At 34.8% G+C, this 19,959-nt stretch overlaps 1 protein-coding gene and 1 long non-coding RNA gene across 5 annotated transcripts; one reads left to right on the forward strand and one right to left on the reverse strand.

Moving 5' to 3' along the window:
• Positions 1-540: 540 nt before the first annotated feature.
• Positions 541-15,393, reverse strand: LOC140991344 (protein transport protein SEC24 C-like). Of its 3 annotated transcripts, none has more exons than XM_073461258.1 (26): positions 15,234-15,393; positions 15,035-15,101; positions 13,988-14,921; positions 12,064-12,273; positions 11,782-11,856; positions 11,516-11,614; positions 10,817-10,928; positions 10,348-10,475; positions 9,626-9,745; positions 9,301-9,381; positions 8,986-9,063; positions 8,639-8,731; positions 8,179-8,233; positions 7,802-7,878; positions 6,402-6,470; positions 6,198-6,281; positions 5,883-6,002; positions 5,701-5,769; positions 5,138-5,215; positions 4,839-4,977; positions 4,417-4,581; positions 2,393-2,538; positions 2,136-2,315; positions 1,540-1,628; positions 1,389-1,420; positions 541-931 (listed from the first exon to the last, which is right to left on the reverse strand). In XM_073461258.1, exons 3-26 carry the CDS (start codon positions 14,822-14,824, stop codon positions 825-827), a joined length of 3,243 nt encoding a protein of 1,080 aa, XP_073317359.1. In that variant the 5' UTR covers positions 14,825-14,921; positions 15,035-15,101; positions 15,234-15,393; the 3' UTR covers positions 541-824. The 3 variants fall into 3 exon arrangements, with proteins under 3 accessions (XP_073317359.1, XP_073317357.1, XP_073317358.1); XM_073461256.1 differs by having other exon boundaries at positions 6,402-6,473; XM_073461257.1 differs by having other exon boundaries at positions 6,402-6,473; positions 15,030-15,101.
• A 1,722-nt stretch (positions 15,394-17,115) lies between these two features.
• LOC140991790 (uncharacterized) lies at positions 17,116-19,959 on the forward strand. 2 transcript variants are annotated; one of them, XR_012177956.1, is made up of 4 exons: positions 17,116-17,328; positions 17,581-17,657; positions 18,968-19,209; positions 19,673-19,959. It is a non-coding gene; the product is annotated as an uncharacterized lncRNA (long non-coding RNA). The 2 variants fall into 2 exon arrangements; XR_012177955.1 differs by lacking the exon at positions 17,116-17,328 and having other exon boundaries at positions 17,342-17,657.

Raw genomic sequence — 19,959 nt, forward strand, 5'->3', positions numbered from 1 at the left:
ACTTTTTTTAAACAAAAACAACCGAGGGAGAGAAAAAATATAGAAAGCCGCTGTTAAATAAAATAAAATCAAAGCACGTGTCTACGTCATATAATTAATTATTAAAATAATTAAAATATTTAATTAATAACAAACATTTTAATAAGTTGTAAACCAAGATGGTATAATAAAAAAAAAAGTTATGGCAATTAAAATAATTAAATAAAGGGAAAATGGGAAGTTATGAAAGTTTTAAAAAGGAGCAAACTTACAAATACAGTGTATTATAAATTTTTTCATTTTTCTTTATTTCAAAAAAAAAAATTCATTTTTCTCATATTTAAGATTTTCAATTAAAAATACCAAATATGGTTTTTCATAAGGTCCTCTTGCTATATTAGATAGTAGGAGATTATAAGTTTGTGAATAAATAATAATGTTCGAAATTTAATATTAGAATTTTAATTGAATTATTAAATTAGGCTTAGGGCTTGTATGGAGATGTATGCTAGGAAAAAAATATTTGGGAAGTTTTCAAACAAAAAAAAATATATTTAGGAATTAAAAAGTCAAGAATTCGACTCTGATTGTAAATCATCATAATCATAAAACCAAACCAAGCAAGCATTAAAAAACTCAAAATCAAAATAATACAACACATGGATCCATTGATTATATCTTTAATATCGCCTCATTCACCTCTACATGAGAACAAAATTATGAACCTATTCGTATGTTAATGCCAAAATATTTATGAAAATTCTTAAACCACAAATGCACAATCTGCCAATTACAGCTCATGTGTTTCTTCCTCTAATTATCAAAACTTTTGTGTATGCCAGTTTTCAAGGCATTTTATTTTGAATCTGTCGATGGATGTGTATTAGGTACTCAACATACGACGGCATGCTGCCTATCTTGTCCTCTACCATGTAAGAGAAGAACGCCACTCCTGTAAAGAGAGTGAATCTGAGTATATAAAGAATTTTATGGACAGAGAAATTGATATAATTATCTAAGACTGAAATAAGTTTGTGTTGAAAAGAATTCTGAACTCAGATAACTGGCAAAATGGCTTAGTCTGCTGGATCAAAATCCTTAATATCCCATTTTACTCCAGCTCTTCAAACGTGTTGTGAAGTGCAATTCAATAGATTAAAATGCATATTGTCATTAGATTGCCATTTTTTGAATAATCGATAGGAAAAAACTCAGCAAAGAAGCATTCTACATGAAAGGTCCATAGTTTTCTGATGTCCCACCATATATTTCACCCACAGTAAACAAGTCTCACATGTTTGTACTTTCATCATCAAGTAAACTTCATTTTACATCATGTCTCCTCCCTTTATTTTGTAAAGTTTTACTTAGTGGAGTTGTGCAAGTATAAAACTTGAACTGTCACTAACCTGATGGATCACCTTTTCTGCACAATCTCAAGCTGCAGAGATAGGAAAAAGAAAAATAAGGTAAAAAGGTGCAAGATAATACTCTGACGTGTCACAGAAACCAAATTACTCACTGCATTGGGACAAACTACAGCTTAAGAAATAATCTTACCGCAGATACGAGCATCGCTGACCCCTTATTTCATTTATTATGGCATTCACCTTCTTTGACAATGGATTGTCTTGCTGCTGCATTACAAACTGGAAGAGAAAGCGGAAGGACTTGACTTTGCTAATTCGTATGGGAAAACATTGAACTAAAACATATAATGTTATTTTTTTTTTTAATAAGAAACTAATGTTATTAATTATAAATTAAAAAGGATTACATCAGTGGACTAGTAGTCCACTGTGATAATGTCGCACAACCTGCTAAAAATAATGTTATTGATGTATACTTCATTTTCAGTAAATGTTTAACATAAGAAATAGGTCGGAAACATGATGGGTAGTAGAAAATGTGGGTGTAGTAGTACCCATCAGCAAATAATTCCACACATGTTGAAGGATCAAAGATCAAATATGTGTGCTTTGGGACATTGCCGCGACCTTATCTTTGAAATGCGGAAATCTCAATGCTAGAAATTTTGGAATCCCAAGTGACCAAAATGCATGCTTCCAAATTGCAATGACAAAATCCTAAGAGTTTTAGCAATGTCATGCACGGTAAAATGAGAGTGTTTCCAGGAATCACAAGTGAAAAAATACCTGATTGGAAATTTCTGCGACTGCCGAAATGCCGAACAATTTTTGTAAAACATTTGGCTGAACTGAGTCACCGGCATAAATTAAACACTCTTCACCATTCTCAAGAAGATACACTCCCTCGACAGTAACATTTTCACTAGAAAGTGGAATAGGAGTAGGAATAATGGAATCATCTGACTCCTGACAATTTGGCATCAAGAAATGAAACAAAGGGGACACGGCATAACCAATAATGACTCGTAAGTTGAACTTCTTACCTTCTCATTGAGGTCATGAATGGCTATCATTCTAGGGTACACCAACGGGATCACCAAAGGAGTAGGTAAAGGGGAAACATAATTAATCCAAAATGACTTATCATCAATTCTTCCATCAGAGCGTAAACCACTGCTTTTAAGCAAAGCTGAAAAAGACAGAAAGCAAACACAAATAAAATTAAAGCAATATTGAAAGATCAAGGAATCGAATAAAGGAAATCGAACAACAAAATATAAATCAAATGCACTATAAGGTACGTTCTCTTTTACCCAATGTATGAAATCTAAAACTAATCAATAAATTTCCGTTCATATTCTATTTTCTGAAATCACAGTAGTATATGTCGATATGCATAGAGGTCAAATATTACTATTAGTGGTGTCATTTGAAAAAAAAATATTTAATCTCTCTTGCTCTCAATCAGAAAAATTAATCGACCTGTGTTATGTGGTGCGGGATACATTTAAGAAGCATTTAAACTGTTTGCCCTAAAAGTTTGAGCTCGTGAAAAGTGGCACAACAAAAGTTCTATTTTTTAACACACCACTGCATTATGTAAACTGAAGACCGAGGAGTATATGCTTAGAATTAATATCCAAGGCATACAAATGCAAGTTAGCCGAGCATTTGAGAAACAAAGACCATCCAAGGCCATTTGAAAAAATATATGGGGTTTTTGCATACCATGGTTTTAAAAAATATTTTACCGGAACAATAAGATATTTGTTTTGATTATTGCAAAACTAATTTGTGTATTGTTAATATGTTTAATTGAACATGTAGTTTATTATACACACATTAAGAAGCATAAAAGAGTTGTTTCTACCAGAAGCGGAACATAAATTCTTTCAGCTTATAGAATCGGCTTAGACTTAACCAGAAGCAGGACAGAGATTCTCGGATGGAAGCAGATCAAAACTCTTTCAGCTGGAACAGAAGAGCAGTGTTGACTAGCAGAACAATCAACCGGTTGAGACAAATCCATCACAAACAATATGGCACAAAAGAATATCTGGAAGTGTTTTTAACGACCAGTTTTCTTCATCTTATTTCTAAATACTTCTCGGAATAGCCATATACACACATTATTTTAGAAGAAGCCAGAACAGAGAGACCAAGCCAAGAGCACTAAGAGCAAACCAGATAGGTTGAAAGGATTTATTTATCAGAAGATCAATACAACCAGAATGAGAGTGGCAACAGGATCGAGATAAGCTCACGAAGTCGATATCGCTCCACTTTGACGATGTCTTATATCTCATATGGTACCCTAGGTCTTAAATTTGGGACGAGACCTAGAGTTCGAGATTCAATTGTAGTAAACCTCTGCCACAACTTCAAAAAAAATCCCTCCACTTCAAAATAAGTTTACAAAACCTCTTCAGGCCTTAGTCATGATTCACTTTGAAGAGACAATAATGCACATTAGAGCAATGAGCTTTCTAAAATATTGAGTGAGGTCTTAGCATGTAGACTCTAAACAACATTTAAAGCTGTTATGACTAACAGAAAAACTATTCTGCGCTTGGTTGACATTGTAATGCTATTCAGTACTTATTTGACGTTGGTTAGAATTTTCAAATAGATTCCATCAATAAGGAGAAAGAGATGCAAAAGTATTTAATCTTCTATATTGTATTACATTTCGCACATTTTCTCCTTTCCCGCATACAACTATTTACTATTCGGTGAAGAATATCAAATATGTTTTAATCCTTCCACTTAAATGGTTTCCCCTACAACTGTTTATCAACCAAAGTATATTGTACTGCTTTGGTTCTGATATAATATCACATGTGGCCCAGGTTCCAAAATAGCAACACATGTTAAAAACCATTTGTGCCACAAGCTCGAGCTAATGATAGATGTTACGTTAATAATTCCATTCTTTGACAAAAGTGGTAACATTGAAGCATAATTGAAAAACATTCAGCAAACAGCTTCAGGATATGAAACATTTGTAACCCAATAAGAAAATTCAGAAGCTTTGTGTTTTTATATGTGCTGGTAACATGAAACATACCAAGAATATAGAGAGGCAACAGTTTAAGTGCTTCAGGTAAGATAAGCTGTCCAGCAGAAGATACTGTAGAGCAGAACTTCCGATATGAGTATAAAATGTTGACACAAACATTTGTTGCTTGATCTCTGACTTGTGTTAAAGGAGCTGAAGGAATTTCATTAGCCGCTGCCAGATGAGAGAATCAGAGCAGCAGAGTCAGAATTCCGTAAACCTTCAATACACAGAACGTCAAATTGAAGTGATTGAATGAAATGCATCAACACAGTTGAGAAGGACCAGGAGTAATAAAGGAACTAGCAGGCCTATCATCATTATTATTCCAGATTCAAACATGTAATAGAGAACAATAACGTTCATTATTCTCGAGAAAACAAAGACAGATTAACTGAATCAAGCACAAAAGATTCATCCTGACACATCACCTTGCTTCAATATACAAGAAAATTGAGCATCCATGTCAGCAGAACGGAACATATTACTCAGGATACTGGTGCAAGGCAAAGACAAGGTTGAAACTCGGATCCTTCTTTGGCCATATATCGATGTGTAAAGAAGAGCACACTAGCCATCAGAACATGTTAATGATCAGTTACCATTCCAAGAAAGAAGAATACAACTCAATATAAGAAATTTTTTTTCTATAAAATAAAAAATATATAAAAAAAATCAGTAAAACCTGATTCTCCAGGTACGGGGAATTATTACAGAAGAAAAGTTATACCTGAAATGCACACTCTGAGCCTTCCTGCAATTTGTCGTCGTGTTTTAGTGTCACCATTATTGCTTTGTCACAGTCAATCTGCAAAAAATTCAAAGAAAAATAACTGGTCCTGCATCAACATAGGCTATTCCAAAGTTGAAACCAAAGGATGAAAGATCGGAACAAAAAGGTTGCCAAACCAGTGATCAAACAGCAAAAGAATTCTAGTTTCCAAGCTAAAAAGGACAGACAAGCCTACTTGTCGCATTTTAGTTATTTATTTCTTAGTTTGTTTGATATGAGAACAATGAGCCTTACATGTTGCATTTATCAAATAATTTTCACACAAAAACGTTCCACATTTTTAATCAGTAAACAAATCTTATTATGCTGGGCATGCTGTCACAGATGTTAAACAAGGGATCATGCCATTTTAACATAAAATGTTCAGTGATCAGTTCGATAGACAATGAATACATCAAACACTATCCACAATAACTTTATTCGTAACATCTTGAGACACGTTAATCAACACCAGGATCATTACTTCAAATATATTTCGAGATGGGAAAAGAGAGACATACAGCAGGTAGATCAACATCTGTTGGTATGCGCTTACAGAAATTACCAGAATATTCTTGAACTTGAATACCCTAGACATAAAATATTTTTTCCCTTGTCAGCCATCCATCATTTAGCTACTCAACATTACGTGATACTTTCCATAAATAACAAGCTTAGAAACCCTAAACTAATAGATACTCACCTGGCTGCATCTAACACGCATAACAGCCTCAAAGCCTTGTGGCCTTGTGACATTCCATCGAAGATCATTGCAAAGCTTAGCCGGATCAGAAAGAGCTGAGAAAGGATAATAATAGTACACCTGGGACAAATTTACAGTTTAAAATAAATCTGAAATTTAAAGGGATAAGCCTATTTTATTTTATTCAACTAAGATACATAATATTTTTATTAAAGTATTAAAAATTCATGGACATGTCTAGCATTAACGGTACAGATACAGGATCAGTAGCTCACGTTATAATATGATTAAGAAACTATATATTCATTAAATTACCTGTCCTCCCGTAGTTCTGGGAACAACTGAAAGAGAAGTGATATCGACATATGTTTGTGTAGTAATGAACAAGTCAACAGAGACCTGAAAGCGTTCAGAAACTATAAATAATAACAGACATTAAATTGAACCGAAACCAAATCATGGCAGAGATTAGATTTAGCAAAAATCACGGATTGCTGGGATAAAAAATTCAAATGTCACCTGGTACTCTGCAAATTCAATGGCCATGGTTTTCAAACTTTTGTCTGCTGGTTGGAGTAATTTGTGAGCCTCCTGAATCCAATCACCATTTAAATTAATAGAACAATTGATATCTAGATGTAACAAACTATGAGACAATAGACCCAAGGTACTAAAATTCGCTAGATGATAGTCGTGCTACGTGCACCAGACCAACGCCTAGCTCCTAGGCTGATCCTAGAAGCCGCTAGGCAGCTTCCACGGTATCAACATAATAAGATGAAATTTGGTGTGTCAAGGCAAGCCAACAAATCACATTTTTTAATGGACTTTGGTTTAGGGCCTATAAAAAAATTATTTTTCATTTTTTTTAATTGGACATTTAATTTAAATTAAAACCCAAAAAACTTTTTTTAAAAAATTTTGGGCAATTTTTTCGGTCATCAAGGCCGACTAGCACTTTTTCGGTGCAGTTGGCCGACGCCTATCACCGGCTTAATCCAAATTTTAGAAAACTGTACAGACCAAATACAAGCTCGAAGAATCAAGTCGTTATATAGTTTATACACCAGAGACCTCCAAACTAGAGCACAAATAACCATTCAAAAGATACACAGACAATGAAACTGAAGTCAAGCACATCTAACTACAAGGAACATTTTATCTATCGCTATTCAATGAATGAACATCATCTACTCTAGTTCTAATAACTATATTCATTATCAGTCAAGTAATGGCAAATATCAAGTCTCATAATACCAAATAGCCCCTAAGCCAAATGGCAATACTTGTTATCTGAAGTATCCTAATAAACTATGTAAATAAAACTATTTAGTTCTTTTGAAACCAGATGAACGATTCAGAAAAGTGGGAGGACAAAACGAGGTTTATATGATTACCATTTAAAAGTCAAAGAATAAAAGAAATAAAAATCATCAGCATATAACATCGTTCTTAGACAGTAAATTTTAACCATGGCGTCCATTTAAAATAGAATGTCAGTAAGCCCCATGATAGCATCTAACAAATCACTTTCTTATAGCTAACATCTTTGTATCTGAACTTGTTTGTAAAAACTAATTATATGGCATACTGAGTGGCTGTGCTCAAGTTTTCTAGTAATGTAAGTGAAAGTGACTGAAAATAGCACAATATCATTACATTCAGACTCTGGCATAACTACAATATCAGCTACCATGTTAGGAGGCTAGGATCAAATGAAGGGGAACAAAATCCCTAAAAATAGAGATTATCAAAATTCAAAACCACGGTATCATCCTAAAAATTATAAATTATTTCATCCCTAGAAAGAAAAGGCGGGCTGTAAAATAAACGCCATCAAGTATTTACCACTGAACAAATACAACATTCACATGATACAAACATGGGGAGAGAGAAAAAAAATTACACATAATCATTACCTTTTCTCCTGCTGATACATTAGTTCTGCCCTCAGCTTCTCTAGTCGAAAGAGATCCAATACCAATTGACGGCAAGACTGAGAAATCAAATTATGAAATACGTCAGAGAGTGAATTATTCCATCAAAATAAGAGTCACAAGTAACAAACACACAGCTGACAGCACACAAGAACAGCTTAAATCAACACAAGGACTATATTCGAAGATAAAAGGTTACCAAGTACAAAGAGAATACATTGTATTCATTACTAGACTATGACTACTACATGAAAATCAGAACGTTTTGTGGAAGACACAATAGCTTGGCATCATATGGTATTCGGCTTAAAGGAGATGCAAGCATGCATATAATTTGTTACGGCATATTTGTAGCTTGCCTGATTGGAAAACAAGAAGTTTTCCGCCAGTGCTCTTCATCGCCAGGAAGGCAGCCTAAAGGAAAAAAATGGAATAAAACATATAAATTTTACATACTCAGGTCATTTATCAATTGCTGAAAACCAAGCACAAGAACATAAGTCAATTTAATGAACCATATTTTTTAAAAAAGTAATGAAACCGTGTTTCAATTAGCTTCTAATGGATTTCCCATGAGAGAGATGCTTTTCCAGAAGTTAGTCCCTCAGATTCCATAACCTGCCTATTTTTATAACCCATCCCAACAATTCTATTGGCTAACAAAATAAAAATGGGATGAATTTGTTCTCGATTACCCTAAGTTTGCAAATATGATGCACTTTAATATGTCCCCAATAAAATTCAATCCAGTGACTGAATGATTAAGCAAGGAAATGTCAACAATAAATCCAATATATTTAAAGATGCAAGGGTCCTTGCCTTTATTGCAGCACCAAAAGCTGAATCTGCAGTTCTATTGTTCTGAAACATAGTAGGAAGGCTCTCCAGCAATATCTCTAAATTTTGACGGCACTGCATTCACCAATATATATTAAATCATTTGTATCTTTTTAACAATAGCAAAAGCATAAGTACCCTTGTCATGACTCCCATATCTGCGAAATTGACTCATCCATTAAATTTCACAAGCGCTATACAAAGCAAGCTAAGATGCGTAAATCACAAAGACGGCACAATAAATGGAATGCAAAATAATGATAAATGACATGACCGGTTCAAATTTTTCCACATATGAAACCTACAGTTGAATAAAAACAATATCGAACCTCGGAAAGTGGAACAACAACATCGCTGTGGAGAGGAGTATAGACATCTTGCACATCAGGAACTATAAGCATTAATGGCTGCAATAAAACACAAGATCAGTGAAGCGCTTATTTCAGCGATTATCCTGCCCAAGGGATAAGTCGTAAGGTGGTTAACACAATAAGCCGGGGGTCCTGGGTATCAAAAGCAATTAAAGACAATGGAAAATATTTGATATGTACACATTCTATGAACAAGGCAGAAGTGCAGACATTGTATCACTGACAAGACATGTGCTCAATCTAAAAAAGAATGCCGATAACTCTACGGACAACCTGCTGCAAAGCACGTTTCAGGTTGTAAAAGTGGATGGTGGAGTCAAACGTAGCAATGCCCACCATTGTTCGTGGACCCTCCTGAAAAGGCAAGACTATCATCATCAAACTAGCAGAGCTTTCTCTCTCACTCAGCCATGTCAAAAAACAACAAACCCCATACCATTTGTGTTCAGCGTGCACTGTTTTCAAAAGGTCAGTTTCAAGAAAATATTCGATACCAAAACAACTTTAATGGGAAAAATAATGGGACAATTAGTCTGTATCTTGACGTACAGTTCTCAAATAAAGTTTTAACGCATAAATAAACCGAGCACAGACTCACTGGAAGATCAGCTATAACTTGGTTGATAGCACTGCACGCTGCCGCAGTGGCACCAGTTTGTATGGCATTCATGGAAACATCAATAAGGAAGAAAAATACTGCAGGCATAGGATCTCGGACCTGAAATTTTAAGTGCACAAACATGAGGATCACAGGAACATGCAGCTTGCTTAGCATCTAGATCATGAACCATTAAGTCAAACTCAGAAAGTCTACCGAGGTTAGGCAATTTTTGGAATGACAGTTGATAAAAATATCAAGTCCTTCTGAAGGATAAAGGATTTTTATGGACTCTTCTGTCAGATTATTTCTTGAGAACAAACATTATTTACAATGTTTTTGAGATATAAAAAATATTTAGAGACGACTTATTTTTTTGCGACCTAGCTGAAATTTTACTCAAAATGGCTTTCTATCTGAACTACTGATAACAGCTAATCAATCACAAGAAGCCACCAGAAAAGTTGGTTCTCTTTGTCAGGAGTTGTTTCTTGAACCTAATACATGCCTCATAGCAGCTCAACTGGTCTGATCCAATCCATATCAGCTACACAGATCCTCATTTTCCAGAATGTCAAGTCCTAAAGGGTATTATCAGAGTTCTGTCACCTAAGTATCTCAACTTGATTAAAAGTTCTACCCTCAATATTCTAGCATAATTAACTTTCATCCCCAATCAAATCTCCATTCAGATCCAAATCTAGTTCTGATGCTTTACTAACCATGTATTCTTTAGAAGCAACAAAATCAACAGTTCCTCTGCATAGCTCAGGCCTTTCATCTGCATCTCTGCGCCGCCCATCAGGACCTAAGTTGCAGTGATAGTCACGCGGAGTTTCATCCGTAAAACCTGCAATAGTAAAGGTTAAAACGTGAAACGAAAAGTAACATAACATCAGATGTTTTTGAGAGCCAACAGCAGAAAATGTAGCAATGACGGCATAAACATAGGACTCAAATGACATTAACTGAAAAAAAACTTCACACAATGCCATATGAAGAAGTAATTAGCGAGAATATATTTTTAAGGAACTGAGGATTTGGATTTTACAAAGCTGGAACGTGTGTCCCCCAAAACTAACAAAGGCTTCACACAGGCATCAATTTAATGAAGTAATATAATATACCTACCCAGTAAAATGAGAACCCACCAACGACAACAAGTAGATTACAAGAAAAAGATTTTCTTACCACAGAAGTTACAAATGAAACGTTTGCCTTGATCAATAAACTTCATAAAAGGATTAATGTATCCTTTGCAACGAGAACATCGAACTGGACCATTTTCCCCAAAATCAACCACCTGCAGAACGTGTGAAATAAGACATATAAAGACACTAACAAGTTTATGCTGTTATCTTAAAGTGATGTCAAATCTGTCAAACCGATCAATTAACACTAAAGCAATCAACTTCGAAACAGTAATAGATCCAAGTTTAACAGTCGTTGGGTTCAAGTAGGCAATATAACCCACCCAGCTGAAAAAGTTCATTCTTAGGATTATACTAGATCAGAGCTAAGATTATTATGCTTCTCAAATTTCAGGTTGACGTGAGGTTAACAGAAGAGCTAAGCAAAAACAAGCCACCAGTATAAAATAGGGCCATCTAAACAGGCAAGCATCCTGATTCTTACCCGCCATTTCTTTCTTTTTTAAAAAAAAACAGACATCAAGATTAGTTGGTTGATACAGAAATTTTTTAAAATTATCTTATGAAGAGTGTCTAGAAACTTCATAATTTCATTGGTATGCCAAATTCGCATAGTTATCTAGAATCCCTAAATTATTCTTTGTGCTGAAATACTTGAGAACTTAAGCAAGGTATCTTCATAACTTGCCATCAGAACGGAACGAAACAAAACATAAAAAACAATAATGTTTCATATTACTTGGATGGCCTCCTCAGATGGATGTGGAAGAGCTAAAGGCTGGACCAATAAAGCCAACTGCATTGCAGAAGTTGACAAAAGATCCACAGTGCATGGAATCTAATAAATAAAACAGAACACCTTCAGTTAGTGACAATTGCATACTTACAGACAAAATACCAACTAAATGCCCCAAAATAAACCAATAAAAACTGAAAATGATAATAAGGAAGGCACTAGTTGCTAAAGCCTTTATTTTTCTAAATAAACAAAACTAGGTTTTTAACCTGATTTATTGTACACCTCATGTAGCGTGGACTGCAGTTCCCAGTGTCCTTGACTATATAATCACTTGTTGCAGGCTTTAATAACAAAAAAAAAAAAAAGAAGAATTAGGGGAAAAAAGTAAACTCGCAACCTCATCTTACAGTTTGATCAGATCATATCAACTTGCACTATAGTACTAGAGAGAAATTATAGCAAACCCTAAAAGATTCGATAGGAAAAACCATGAACAAAAACCACACAAATAAATTAGTTCTTCTATTTTCTGGAACATGGCTTATTACCGGAGGAGGGTTTGCCTGATTACCCTGACGGGTCTCATGCAGAATTACAGCAGAACTTGAAGGTAGCCGGGGAATTTGATTGGGATTAATTTTTGATTGCGCTGTTTGATTCAGGGCCATAGATTGATTTGGGAGTGGTGGTGGGCCTGGTGGCATTCCAAACATCTGCGGTTGTTGCATATGTCCAGAAACTAGGGGAGGTGGAGCCACCTATAAATCAACACAAAATTCAACGCGTAACCGAAAATAATATGTTCATGTATAGAATTTTGCAAAACTAAGCTATAATGCATCATCACTAAACAGCCATAGTGCCATACAATATGGAAAACTTTGTTGAACTAGTATTCATTTTCACCATCAGGCCTAATGCTTTGAGTAAGTGTAATCAGGGTCCATGACACCGAAGACGAGAAAAAATAATTCCTTGAATAATTTTTTATGAAAAGGAGACAAGCAACACTTTACTCTTGAGAACTATACTGACATGTATGACAGTGTCAGTCACTTCAAGCAATATCAAATTACTGGTATCGCTGGTTAGGGAAAAATGAGATAGAAAGTAAACATATATGCAAGTATACTTTTAATAGACCATACCCGACGAAAGATATCTGACAAAAAAAATTATATAATAACTAATAAGCCCAATAAAGAAAAAGAAGAATATATGGAAAAAAAACTATGAAAGGTACAAATTAAACTCTATAAGCCAAAAGGTATTAAACACTGGTTTTCCTGCAAGGAAATCACCTAGAAAAAGATTAATCAACTACCTTCAATCACTATCATCTTTAAAAAGGGTAAGGGATTCTAGCGCAGTCAATAGTTCATTCAGTTCCCAAGCTAGTGAGAAAAATAACAAAAGAAGTTTCAAGCTACCTACCGTGTGTTACTTTCAGAATTCGTACCAATACATGATTTAACCATTGTACAACTTCTGAAGCCTTCATTTAATTTCACATTCAATAATAAAAATAAAAGTAAAGCTACTGAAATTGCTAAATCATCCAGGTGGTTATTAGTTCAACAGTGATGGGTTCTACCCTACAGTATTACACAAAGATACTGGTCCAACTAGTTACACGTCGAACTGTGTCAAGGTTGAACAAAAATCAACAGGACTCTTCATGATGCCTCAAATAGTTGAATGCTTCAACACACCCTAAAACATATCATTTCTTTGTCATCCAGATACTAGTCGAGTGACGGAAGAATAAAGAAGGAGAAATCTTTTAAGAGGCTCGCTAATTGAATTTCAAATTGGAACTCCCCATCTTTGACATATGCTACTCTGAGATGGAAGAAAATTTACTCAAACTAGTTTTTTTATTATTATTATTTCATCTACTCTGAAGGCATGATATAGAAATTTACCCAAAATATTCTCTAATACAAAGCAATTGCACCCAAAATTATATTTTCTTCTTATTCTTTATTCAATCCTTTTTTTTTTCTCCCTAAGGTGGCAGAAGTTTACTGTCACTTCAGATGACTTTTACTTTCAGTCTCAATAATATTTATTTGGTTCTCTTTCACTTTGATTATGTTCCCTGTTTGTTATTCATCATCCATTCAACACCAGATATACCGCCAAACAAATCATCTGTTTAGGCCAAATAACCCATACATGTCTAAGCATGACATTAGGCAAGGAGGTTGTGACTACAAAAAACACAAATTGGTCACCGCTTTGCTTTTCATCTCATACTAACACTGGTAACAGAATAGAAAGATATTAAATTATGTTAACATCTAATGCCCCATATTTTCTATCATTGGAGTTCTTCAGGTTTCTTCTTGTACACATTTTATCAGCCATAGAAATTTTCTTTAATTAACTTCTAACGAGTCTTAAAGCAGGTATAGTAAACAAGTTTGCAAGTAGCAGCACAGCTAGTGAAACCATGGCATCAAAACTGACCTGCTGTGGTTGTGGTGGCCATGTCTGCATTCCATAAGGAGAACCTGAAGATTGAAGCATTCCTTGAGGGGCTGAAAATGGCAAAGAACCTGGAGGAGGAATCATGCTTTGTGGTGGAGCTGAAAATGGTGGTGCTGGTTGGCCGATGGCAGATGATGCACCAGAAGGTCGTGCGCCAAAGCTGGGACGCATTTGAAGAGTCTGCGAAGATGGCCCAGATGACAGCTTTGTCGGTGGCTGTGGAGGTCCAACTAACGGCCTTGGCATACTACTGATGTCAGGAGGGAGCCGAGGTCCATCTTGACTCAGCACTGGTGTAAATGAAGGTGATCCATTACTGGCTGGGCCAGAAGTAACCATGTGGGGTGGAAAGGCCGGGCGTGAAGTTAGGGGGGAAGAACTTGAAGAAGGGAAAGGTCCTGGGCGAGGGCCAAACCCAGAAGGTGCAGAAGTAGCTGGTCCACCAATAGAAGATGATGATGCCCCAGGTGGGGGAGGTCTTGATGCAAAGAAAGCAGGCTGTGTTACAGCTGGTGGTCCAGTAGATCTAGCAGAAACCAAAGATGGAGAGAATGTAGTTTGAGCAGGACCAGTGGGAGGAGCCTGGCCACCTGAAAACACGCCAGGCGGGGGAGGGCCTGGCCTGCTTCCACTAAATCTTGGGGGTTGTTGGCCAAATGGTGTAGCATTTGGAGGTCTATATGCACTACCACCAAAATTCTCCGATTGCTGTTGATTGGATTGATTTATTTGTAAATTCTCCATGTTATTTGCGAGTGCATTAGAGTTATAATTTGGGGGGAAATTCCCCTGCCTAGGTCCCCCAGGAGTTGCCATTGAGAGTTGATCAGGAATCTATAACAATCTTTAAGGGGGGGAAAAACAACTGAATCTTTAACAAAACCACCGTTTGTAAATCCCAACCCAATCCAATCTACAAACACCAAAACAAAGAAACAAACAAATGAATCGATAAAAGAATCGAGAAACAAAAATTTTAACAATTTCACATAAATCAGAAAATGAATCATTAACGAAACACAAAACCTGTTCCGGTGACCCAAATCCCGGTCCGTTGTGAGAAGAACAGATCAGTCTCCAGCCACACTTCGATCTGACCAAAAAAAATGAAAAGAAAAAGGAAATGGTTGCATTAACAGATTGGACTCCACAATCCAAACAAAAAAGACATGAAGAAATTCGCCAAGATTTCGAGCTTAACAACTGGAAAATATAATTGGGATACCTAAATTTGCGCTTCAAAATCGTCGGACCTTTGCAGTTTGGAGAGAAGGGTTTTAGAATGTATCAATTATGAATATTTACGGATCGCAGTAGAGAGGGTAAGTGTGGAGAGAGAGGGGAAAGACGTTGGTTGAATTCTGCATGATCTCCCAACAAAATTCACGTAATTGCGTTGAAAATTCTTTTTTCTGAAATTTTCAACAACCAATTAAATATAATTTTATTGATTACCATCTAATACTTGAAATTAAATTGAATATGACATCTGACATTGTTATAGCCTTGATCAAATTTTTTTATTAACCGCCCGAACCGCTTTAATCGAATTGCATCGCATCGTTTTTCATAATATTTTATAAAAATCGCGATTAAAAATATTAATCATAAACCGCACCGCATATGCGGTTTGATTATTTTTTGCCAAAAGAACCGCACTAAACCGCATCGGCTAACCCGTTTTCCATAATATTTGGCCTAGAATTATAAAAATTTGTAAACAACATATTCAAATAAAGAAGTCATAATTCATTATATCTCAACTCTCTTCAAAATTATTATTCTTACAAATAAAATTTATCTTCTTCTTAATTATTCTTCATATTAGTATTTGATTAGAGTATTTATTTATTTTGCTGCAATAATTTGTTTGAAGTTTGAAAGTAAAAAAAAAAGGATAAAATAGTGTAAATGTCATTTTTATTGTGAGTATGTTGTGTTGTTAAATTATTAACTTAGTTTTAAATCTTGATTATTGTTTTATCTATTTTTATCTTCATATGCTTTCAACTATATTTTATATTTGAAGACAATATATTGTTGTTGTTTTCAAATAAATTAGAATATATGTTTTAATATTTTTCATTAAAAAAAACCGCAAACCGACTGCAATCGCTCGAAACCGCTCAAAACCGTAAGACTAATTTTCATGTAAAATCGCGATTATTTTTTAAAAATACTAACCGACCGCATATGGCAATTCGGTTTAAATTTTAAAAAAAAACCGCAAAACCGCACTGTGATCACCCCTACATTGTTATATATATCGAGCTTGCTCCTCAAGGTATATAGCCTAAAGACATACAGTTACGCAAGATTTTCAGCCGATATATCGTTTTCGAAACAAACTGAACTAAGAAAAAGAGACATTTAAATTTTAGAATAATAATAAATATAAAGTTCGTTTCTGTTTAACAAAAATGAATATCGATCTTAAGTTGTTAGACAAACTGACCTGATTAACTCATTCAAACATCTCCCAATCTAATGTGGGATGGCTTATTATAATCACAACCCTTTCACAATTTGACCTTCTCTTCATGAATTAATGCGATATTATTTAAAATTTTGAAACTTCCATACTAAAGTGTATAGAAAATTGAAATTGATAATGGTAAACCATGCAAACTTTTGCTATTTATAATTTTATTCCTACGTCCGTAGATTGCTACGATTTTTTTTCCCTTTTATGTATATCAATTAGCCTTGTCATTATTTTAATAATTGATCTTAGGGAATGCTGGTAATCACTGATAAAAAGTGATTCTAGCTTTTGACTTTAAAAAAAAATCAGTTTTGTGTGTTTCTCAAAACCAGATTTTGTTTTATCTTATGCTTAATTTAATTGAAATCCAAAAATAGGTGGAGTGCCAATTCTTCTTCTATAAAAGTGATTTTAGTAACAAGTTAGTATTAGTATAAATTATTTATTAAATACTACTCACTTCTGATTGTTAACTTTTCATTTTTGTTTTCAAACACTACTCAATTTTGGTTTTTCCACATTTCTTCGTAATTTATAAATTTAATCAGTTTTTTAAAAGCATGATCTAATGCAAGCAAACAATCACCCAGTAGAAATCGATTGATGTTTGAATGATCTGTGTGCAACCTCTACACCACTTGTAGTTAACATAATCTGTGTTAATAGCTAAGTAAATAAGACAACTAATTATCTAATATACAGTTAATAGAACTTATTTCATTTTCTTATGTATTCCATTAAGTTGTATGTGAAGCTGTAGCTGATAGATTCTACCTTTTGTTTCATGATTTCTTTAGGTTCCTAGACTCTCGAAGAAGTTACACAAGGACAATGGGTACAATATTTTGCATGCTGTGACGATATTTTCTCGTGATGTTGAGAATTTTAGAACTAATGAGTGCAAAAGGAATTTCTGAGTTATAAATATAACCATGTTTCATTTTATTCTCTTCTTCTTTCTGCATGTTTTTAGATACTTTTTTCTTTTTCTTTTTTTTATAAGAAACAAAAGATACTTTTTTCTGCTATGGTTTGATATAAATTCGTGATTCTGAATATGATTCAATAATACAAGAGTCGGAAGCAGGAGCTTGAAAAGTTGATGCAAGACCGGGAAATATTAAGAAGCTCTCTGTTGCAATGGTGCTGCACCAGTTATGCCAGGTAACTTTTTATTCTTTCGAGCATGTAAAGTCTTCAAAACCTTCCTGTTTTATTGCAGTACTCAAGGTGGACATGATCTAAAGATGGGTTTGAGCCTAAATGTTTTCCTAAATTATACATAATTGGAAAAGTAGATTCCACTGTGTTTGGATGTTGTAACTTGATTGTTTGTTTTCACTTGTGATTAAAATGCTTTTATGGTTTTGGTCTACTTCTTTTCTCTTCCATGTAAGTGCATGTGGCCATTTTATTGGTAAATTCCAAGGGATGCATTCCTTTAGCCTTCATTGGAACTCTAGTCCAAAGGAGTAAACCACGTACTATGGTAATATTATTGCCAACAGTATGAAGTTCATCCACAATACTTCTTCTTTTTGAACATCTACGACAATTATTGAGTCTTCTACACCACCAAACAGTTTTCAGAATAAATTATATGATTCAAAATGTTATCTTAAAGTTGAACAATTTGCATGAAAAGCTGAGATGAGTTTGCACTCTTTGATTCGTGTACCATCTTACAAAATCTTACCTTATGATGTTGCCGGACATCTGAGGGAGCTAAGCACAACCACGTCCTGATATTCCAAAGTAATTTCTTAGTTGCTACTCACTGATTTTAAGGACCTGCAAAATCAAGTGAGGTTAGAATAAAGTACTGTCCATCTCATCGTTAGAAAAATCTACCTAGAGATTGAATGATACTTATAATAGTGACGTATCGCTAAAAATTTCATAAGGTGCTCAACCATTTTCAGTTGTGGGCAGGACCAATTGATGTTATTATCTAGACAATTTGATGAGTTGTAGATTAGCAAAAGGCAATGGGACACTGATCCTTAATACATTTAAATATTCGGTTCTATTCAGAATTAATAGTTTTGCCTTCATTTGTCTCATAGGTTTTTCGCTCTTGGATGGACTTCTGTCTCTTTAGTGAAAGCATTCTGAGGTATGGTCAGCGTCCGTCAACCTTCTTTTGTAATTGAACTGCATATCCCGATAACTTCATACTATCAGTTTTTCCTTTTTTTCCTCTGTAGAGATGCTAATTTCAACTTAAAATTTGCTTTTCTAAGAGACCAAATCAATGTTCTATTTTAGTCTGTTGTATTTGTTGTCACCTTCTTAATTTGAATAGACTTTGGTTAATTGTGATCTCATGATCATCTTCATTCATTTTTGTAGCCTTTTTTCGAGAAAATTCTAGCAGCTTGTAATCTTATGGGGACCAAGACATGATTATAACTACCTATATTTAAGACCGAAAAATGTATTATAAATTGCATATCACCTCATTAATTTGCTAGAAAACTCCCAAGGAATGGAAACAGATGCAAGTCATTTCCGCTTAACGAACCATACATGTTCCTCGTGAAGGCAAAATATTTGATGGTCCCCGTATCTTATCTAGTACCCTTGGTCTCTTTCTAGTTTCGTAACTGCAGTACATACTGGAAAACCGACGACGAAGGAGGCATGGGGGGGTTTTGCAGGCGAAGCATATGCACATCCTTCCGTCTCCTTCACCGTTAATCTTAATCAAGCTAAGGTATCGCGTATGTTGTTATGCATTTACAGATCCCATGTGTCATTTTCATGGAATTCAAGATGAAATGAACTGCATGCAGTTTGTACATTAGAGTAAATGTCTCATTATTCTTTACCTAAAACAATTTCCGTCTGTAAAATTGACATTCCCTTCAAATTTTTCTGATATCCTCCAAAATCGTATATGAAAATTCTTCTTGTCAATCCCCATTTGTGTTAGCATATATGATTTGCAATAACTTGTAGATATACCGAAGCATGTCTGACTTGTTCTAATTTCCAAGCTTCGCTAGCTATCTTTCCATCCCCTCTCTTGAATAATATTTGCCCTCACTTTTAATGGTACTTACCCCACGTATACATGCACCACACACACACACACATATATACATGTATACCTACGTATACGAGTTCGTATATATGCACTAATTAACTAGATCTAGCTATTATATTCTTCTGTTCAGTTGATCTTGACTCAATTTTTTTGGGAGTATGTAGAACCAAACAACACACTGTTTACCTGAAACTCCAAGAGACAGGTTATGGGATGGAGTAAAGGCAACAAGTGGTGCAAATTGCACAAAGAAGACAGAAAGTTTAAATGTAACAACAGAGAAATCATTGTGGAAGTATTTTGACTGGAACACAAAAATTCAGAGTCTGTCAAAAAGAGCCTCTGCCTTTAATAAACATTGCATGTTCTGAAATATTATTGAATATATTATGTTGTTTTCTCACTTGATAGTGCCAC

Source organism: Primulina huaijiensis, chromosome 13, assembly GCF_012295235.1.
Source record: "Primulina huaijiensis isolate GDHJ02 chromosome 13, ASM1229523v2, whole genome shotgun sequence".
Classification (NCBI taxonomy): domain Eukaryota; kingdom Viridiplantae; phylum Streptophyta; class Magnoliopsida; order Lamiales; family Gesneriaceae; genus Primulina; species Primulina huaijiensis.